Source organism: Aulonocara sp. 'chitande type north' Nkhata Bay, linkage group LG11, assembly GCF_057382095.1.
Source record: "Aulonocara sp. 'chitande type north' Nkhata Bay isolate Kocher_YH1m ecotype deep benthic linkage group LG11, A_spYH_male_GT1.1, whole genome shotgun sequence".
In the NCBI taxonomy this organism is placed as follows: Eukaryota; Metazoa; Chordata; class Actinopteri; order Cichliformes; family Cichlidae; genus Aulonocara; species Aulonocara sp. 'chitande type north' Nkhata Bay.
The window spans coordinates 31,887,752-31,895,040 of record NC_141354.1 but is presented as its reverse complement, the minus strand read 5'-3'; the positions used below and the strand labels follow the sequence as shown (position 1 = coordinate 31,895,040).

Genomic DNA, 7,289 nt, shown 5'->3' with positions numbered 1-7,289 from the left:
GGTGCAATTTTAACGCTTGATTGTTATTAATTTGTTCGTCCAAACTGCATTTTGTTTAATTTCAGTTTCCACACCAAATTATTCTGGCAATGATGACAGAATCTGATATCCAGAAAGAACTGCATTTACTTAGGTCAGTTTAGCAACATATTTCTTTATTCTTTCTCCATGTATTTTTAATGTTCCCTTAGATTAGTCCAAAATTCACAGCACTAGTAAAATACAACCTAATATATACAAAGTAAAATTGATTTGTATTATAATATTAGCCTCCCCTATTCTAAATGACACAGAAATAAAAAGTAGCTGCTTTGGGACTACTACTACTGTATATTAAAGAGATTACAGACAGAGGAGTCGTAGTGATACGATAAATCTTTAATATGCAACTGAAGCAGTTATACTCTATGATGAAACATTAAATTTGTAAAAAAAAAAAAAAAAAAAATCATTTGTTGCTGTGATATAAAAAAAATGGTGAAAAATATGTTTGATCCATTTACTTCATTCAGCCAAATCAGAGGTGTTCTCGAAATGCTTTTTGAACAATATTCATCAAAGTATCCATCCCAACAAAACAGCTGCCTCAGTCACTGATCTGTAAAAGAACAGACAGAACAGCAGAATGAGACATCAAATCCATATGTGGTAGAAACTGAGTTTATCTCCCCGCCTTCCCACAAAGTTAAAAAATTACAAATATTTCAACTCCTCAAATACAAAGCCGTACTGAGGAGTAGATTGTTATAATCAAAGTTCAAAAATAATAATGACATATTTAGTGACTGATCATGAAAATACCTTTGACAACAACAGTGATAAAATGGCCCATGGCTGTCTCTCCACCTGCTGTACACACAGCCTTGCACTGAAAGGTACCAGCATCCTTTGGTGTCACGTTGAGGATCTCTGTCACAACCAGTCTGCGTCTTTTCCCTTCAGAGATTGTCTCACTCACTGTTGTGAAGTACTTTTTGGGGTTAATTAGCTCAACACTTCCATCATGCCACACAACATGCACCACACCACACGATTCGAAGTCGTAATGTGCCTCACAAGTTAGTGTGACTGATGAGCCTATAGACGGAGTGAATGTCTTCTGTAGGTAGCGGACTTCTAAATTATCTAGAACATAAAAAAAACCCAGTGTTAATATCTCGCTTCATGAAAATAAATTGAATTCCCAAATCATTTTTGAGTCACTTAAAGTCAGTGCTACTGGTGTGTGTTAAAATATCATCTGCCCAATGGGAGCTGTTCAAAGAGATGGTAAACTGGGTGTGATGGGTCTTTTATGATGTTTGTTGTTTTCCAGAGACAGCAGGATGTTCTGATATTGTTCGGAGCAGGTATGTGTGTTGTTTTCTCTACAGTTATATTAACTCTATGAAGGGCCTTTTTGTGAGCCCCAGAGCTACTGCTTCTCATTATCAGGACATTATAGGTCAGGACACTCCCAAAAACGACACCACCCATGTTGTGGCAGGTTGAATTTCCTGATAGCTGCCTGGAAGTTTACTCACTGCTGTGCTTTGTCGATCAAACAGTGCATTTATTTTTTCTACTGCTATCTGCAGTTTTAAGGATTACTAATGAAAATATTATTGCTTATGTTTTTACAGCAAGAGTAAAAACTAGATGTCTAGGTTTTCTTCATAACAAAATAACAGATCAGTAATTGTCAGATAAATTGTGGTTATATTTCATTCTTCCTTGAATTGCTTACTTTTTCTAACAGAAATAAATCAAGAAAAGTGAAACTGTATCTTTGAAATACCTGATATCTAGACATTTTTTTTTTCTGCTACCGCTAAAAAGACTTATGAGGTCATGCAACTTTCACTGAGAAAATAGGGACTCAAAGCACACTTCCTCTTCTAATAAACCACTCCTCTTACTGGAATGTTGTGTAAGCTGACTACCACACCCTTTTCCCTATCGGAGTTATATTCAAATGTATTATCAAGTGAAATGGCGATGGAGCTAGACCAAGAAAAGCTCTGCTGTTCCATATGTTTGGATTTACTTAAGGAGCCAGTGACCATTCCCTGTGGGCACAGCTACTGCATGAATTGTATTGAAAGCCGCTGGACTGAAGAGGAACATAATAAAAGCTACAGCTGCCCTCACTGCAAACAGACCTTTGCACCAAAGCCAGACTTGGTGAAAAGTGCCATGTTTGCTGATTTGGTTGAAGCCCTGAAGAAAACAAGACTTCAGTTTGCTCCAGCTGATCACTGCTATGCCAAGCCTGGAGATGTAGCCTGTGATTTCTGCACTGACAAAAAGCTGAAAGCCCTCAAGTCATGTTTGGTGTGCCGGATCTCCTACTGTGAGCTCCACCTTCAGCCTCACTACGAATCCTCTGCCTTTGAAAAGCACAAATTGGTTGAACCGCTAAAAAATCTACAGGAGAAATTTTGCTCTCATCATGATGAGGTGATGAAGATCTTTTGTCGCACTGACCAGCAGGCCATCTGCTTTTTGTGCTCTGTTGATGAACACAAAAATCACGACACAGTCTCAGCTAAAGCAGAAAGAAACCATAAGCAGATGAAGCTTGGGGTGAGTCGGGAAAAAATCCAGATGAGAATTCAGAACAGAGAAAAAGATCTGAAAGTTCTTCAGGAGGAGATTGAGGCCATCAATTTCTCTGCAGATAAAATAGTGAACGACAGCAAAAAGATCTTCACAGAACTAGTTTGTCTTGTTGAGAAAATGAGCTCTGCTTTAAATGAACAAATCAGATTCCGGCAGAAAGCTGAAGTTAATCGAGTTACAGAGTTAAAGGAGAAACTGGAGCAGGAAAATGCTGAGTTGTGGGTGAAGGATGCGGAACTAGAGCTGCTCTCAAATACTGATGACCACATCCAGTTTCTACTTAATTACCCTTCACTGTCACATTTAAGTGAGTCCACAGACTTGCCCAGCTCAGATGTCCATCCTCCCCTGTACTTTGAGCATGTGACAGAGGCTTTGTCAGAGATCAGAGGTAAGCTGGAAAATGTTCTAAATGAGGAATGGCCAAAAATCTCACTAAAAGTGACTGAAGTGGATGTTTTACTGCCAATCCCAGAGCCAGAGACAAGAGAAGAATTCCTACAATATTCTCGTAAAATCACGTTGGATCCCCAGACTGTCAACCCGTGGATATCATTATCTGAAGGCAACACAAAAGCAACAGTGATGAGAGAAAAGCAAATATATGACTGTCACCCAGACAGATTCACTCACTGGCTTCAAGGCCTCAGCAAAGAGAGTCTGACTGGGCGTTGTTACTGGGAGGTTGAGAGAAGCGGTGGGGGAATTTTAGTAGCTGTTGCATACAAGGACATTAGCAGAACTGGGGATGAGAGTGGATTTGGAAACAACGACAAGTCTTGGGCATTAGGATGTTTTGACTTTAATTACTATTTCAGACATAACAATATGAAAACTTTACTCTCAGGCTCTCAGATGCCCAAAATTGGGGTGTTCCTGGATCACAGGGCCGGTACGCTGTCATTCTACGGCATTTCTGAAGAAATGATTCTCCTTCACAAAGTCCAAACCAAATTCAGTCAGCCGCTATACGCCGGAGTCTCGGTTTACTGGGCTGGAGACACTGCTAAGTTGTGTAAACTAAAGTCAACTTGGTCAAAAGAGGTTGATGGATAAGATACTGCTTTTAATTACGTGAAAAAAGGAGATTTGACCTGTGCATTGCATTCTGTAACCCCTTAATGCCTATTATATCATATTGACACTGAGTTTTTTGGGGGGTGTTACTCCTCACTTTGTTCTGGTCACTTTTTAAATCCAGTGTAAAAACAAAAGGTTAGTATAAATGTATCAATGATGTCAAATACTGAAGGTCAATATTATGTTGTAAGCAGTGATACACTCAGGCTTTATGTTTATGAGTGATGCTTCTTTGGTATTAAGTCAGTGAAAAGATTAGAATAAATATTTCACATACTGTAACATTTTCTATTATTCCCAAAACCTTTAAGCCTCACTTTCAAGTACGGTTAATGGTCAGACTACAAGCTGTTATTAACACACATTTGATTGTAACAAGGTTATACTGCCACGGATATGTCTATATACATATTCTTATATTTAGATGATTTTCTTGGCTTAATGTAGGAGTATAATTAGAAATGACGGTTGGTTTTATGGTTTTATTGAGATAGATTTTCTGGCGATGACACCATCCGTTATCAAGAAAATAAAATTTAGAGAAAAAAAATTAAAAATTGTTTACTAACCTGTCTCCTGAGCAAACAACAGCGGAAAAGTCATCAACAGCACCACTGCAAAGCCAGTAAACCATGACATTGTAGATAAGATACAACAGCAGGAATCACCAAAGATGAACACGAGGACCACAGCACAAATGGCAGACTAGGTTATAGGTTTCACATAAGATGCATGAACACCACTGGCTGCAATGTGTGAGTGTGTTTGCAGATGCGTGGGTGGAGGATATGCAACTCTGTGCTCAGCTATGTGTGACTATCTGCATTCCTTCTGACCACCACAAACCTACTGCCTCTCTTTGCACTCTGTTGAAAAAACACTTTTTTGTTGCCTTGAATGCAGCTTTCACTTTTACTGAGCACTACAGTTAAAATTCAGACTATCTTGCCCCTGTCTGTGTTGTCAGGGGCAACTCCCTGCACCATCTTAATTGTGACTAATTGTTTTGTTTTTATTTTTTCACTGGGGATCGCACTGCAAAGACTGAACTATAAGTCAGTTGAAACCAAGAATAACTTGCACCAGAGAAAAGTGTGGGGAAGAAATAGAACAACTCATGATTTCAAGCAAATTGTTGATAGAAGTAGTGTACAGTCAGACAGCACTTCACATTGTAAATGGATATGACCCAATCCATACTACTAAAGCAGCCTGTTACGTCCCTCTGCAGCCTCTAATCTGCTCAGTGTGTTCAGCTGGTCCTAATTGGCCACACCTAGTCAGGTGTGGATAAAAGCATACCTGAGGCAAGCTTCCCAGGGAGCTCACTTGTCTTTGCCTTGGTGGCATCAGCCATTTTAGCCAACCTGGTTTTCCATTTTAAGATAAAACCCTCTTCTCACCCATACTCTGGTATTCGTCTCCTTTTTTATGTTGTGGCTTTGAGCTGGGTCGTAACAAGCCCAAGTGTTTCTCAAAGCAAAGAAATGAGATATTCTTTGATGGCCAAGCCAGTCAGAATATTCAAGCTAGTAGATCTCATTTTTAGTAGAAGTAGATGTACATAAATCTTAGTGAAGAATACTGTATAGAAGAATACTGGGTATATCCATATGTACGCGTGTGTGTATGTGTATGTGTGTATAACTTGCACATATCTTTCTTGTGTAAATGTACATTTGTTTGTGTTATTGTTTAAATACTTACGCTATTGTGTATTTCACACACATGGAGAGATGCCAAACTGCCTTTCATTGTTCTTGTAACAGTGAAAATAAAGAGCTATTCTATTCTGTATACCTTTTCCAGATCCACTGCATACAACAGTCCTGTATCCACAGAGGGTAAGATAAAGGATTCTGCTGCTACCAGAAAATCAGCATCCATGTACGTTTACCAATATGTGGGCTAGCTCATAATGATTCAGACACTTTTTATTTCCTATTAGTTTCATCAGGCAGTTACACATATTTTAAAGTGAAAATTGCCTAAAACAACTCAGAAAAGTTGGTTCTCAGTTACTGTTTGAATATAACATGGCATCATTATAAAACCATTTGAATCACATTATTTAAACCACCATAGTCATGGCTCTGATATTAGTGTGACAGCAAGAATAAAACCTGGCTTATCTTATTTAGGCAATAAGTAACTAATGAGCTTAGTGATGACAATGTGGAAGCATGAAGTAACAGCCCAAGATCCAAACCTTCCCACATTATCTGTGAATCACCATGGTGGCTGTGGACTGTACAGAGTTGCCTCCAGCAAGCTCCAGTAATATAACTCTAGGCATATCATTGTATCCCAAATAATATGTTAGCCTGAAATGAAATCACTATGTATTGTTAGCAGCCAACTTCCCAGAAGAGACTAACATCTACTAACAGTTCACATGGTTTTATATGAGACTGTGTATCTATTTAACTGGTTAAAACTGGTGGGGAGTGGGAGGCACTGAACTAAGAGGTGACTGATATCAGGCACCAATTATCGTGTATACAACTGCCCCCGCACATTGTTTTATACTCATATGTCTGCAGGTTTCTAAGTAATTATTCAATCAGTAAAAAATGTTTACTTTTTGAAATGAAGGCCTGTTAAGATTTATTTTATTTTATGGCCACATGTCTCCCAATCTAAACTCAAGCAGGGTTGGGCCAAACAACAACAAAAAACTATTACCTAATAATCTATAAAAAATAAAGACACAATTAATCTCAATCAGTCCTCCACAAGACTTCTTGGAAAAATGAATTGCTCACCAATAGGAAGGTATTATACATTTTAAAGAAACAAACCTATTTGTACGGCTTTGTGCAAGTTAATAGTTGTACTGAGCACATGTGCTCCCTAGATGGGGCTGTTTGCATTTAAATATTTTTAGGCAACAGTCGGAAAACCACTGTGGCAATTCACCTCAGTTCATGTTAGTAAATACTAGTTTTGCAGTTTTAAAATACTAAGTATGGATTAGGTTACTTCAGATGACATATAGCGTCATAACTGTAACAACTTTGGTTTGGGGTTTGAAATATATGCATATTATAGTCTTGCTTCTGTTACTCATTTTACATCATAATTTGAGTGATGAATAAACAAACACTGATTTGAAAAAGTAAATATTCTGTTCTATGTTGAAATTATGCTGTAAAATACCTTACATGTTATCCATGTTGTCTTACATGTCACAATTAATGATAATTAATTGAGATTAATGATCTCAGCCTCCACCACTCTCAGCACTGGAGCCCCCCAGGGGTGTGTTCTGAGCCCCCTGCTGTACTCTTTGTACACATATGACTGTGTGGCCACTACCAGCTCCACCACCATCATCAAGTTTGCTGACGACACCGTCGTGGTGGGCCTGATCTCTGATAACAACGAGACGGCCTACCTGAAGGAGATTAGGAATCTGGAGAACTGGTGCCAGAGGAACAACCTCCTTCTAAACGTCAGTAAGACAAAGGAGCTGATAGTGGACTTCAGCACTAAGCAGGAGAGGAACTACCAGACCCCCGTCATCAACGAGTGCCCAGTGGAGAGAGTGGACAGCTTCAAATACCTCGGAGTTCACATCACGCAGGACCTGTCATGGTCCTGTCACA

At 38.9% G+C, this 7,289-nt stretch overlaps 2 protein-coding genes across 2 annotated transcripts; one reads left to right on the top strand and one right to left on the bottom strand.

Annotated features, from left to right (window-relative positions):
- Positions 1-137: 137 nt before the first annotated feature.
- LOC147319508 (uncharacterized) lies at positions 138-4,497 on the bottom strand. Its single transcript, XM_086312175.1, has 3 exons — positions 4,251-4,497; positions 802-1,125; positions 138-598 (listed from the first exon to the last, which is right to left on the bottom strand). Exons 1-3 carry the CDS (start codon positions 4,318-4,320, stop codon positions 591-593), a joined length of 402 nt encoding a protein of 133 aa, XP_086168301.1. The 5' UTR covers positions 4,321-4,497; the 3' UTR covers positions 138-590.
- Positions 1,292-5,458, top strand: LOC147319507 (tripartite motif-containing protein 16-like). Its single transcript, XM_086312171.1, has one exon. It carries the CDS (start codon positions 1,903-1,905, stop codon positions 3,655-3,657), a length of 1,755 nt encoding a protein of 584 aa, XP_086168297.1. The 5' UTR covers positions 1,292-1,902; the 3' UTR covers positions 3,658-5,458.
- The last annotated feature ends 1,831 nt before the right edge of the window (positions 5,459-7,289 follow it).

What these genes read in the sequence shown, in the direction of transcription:
- LOC147319507 (XM_086312171.1), top strand. Translation starts at nt 1,903, where the DNA reads ATGTTGTGTAAGCTGACTACCACACCCTTTTCCCTATCGGAGTTATAT.
- LOC147319508 (XM_086312175.1), bottom strand. Translation starts at nt 4,320, where the DNA reads ATGTCATGGTTTACTGGCTTTGCAGTGGTGCTGTTGATGACTTTTCCG. An exon ending in GTTGTTTGCTCAGGAGACAG is followed by an intron (nt 1,126 to 4,250) that starts GTTAGTAAACAA and finishes TTTATGTTCTAG; the next exon opens with ATAATTTAGAAGTCCGCTAC.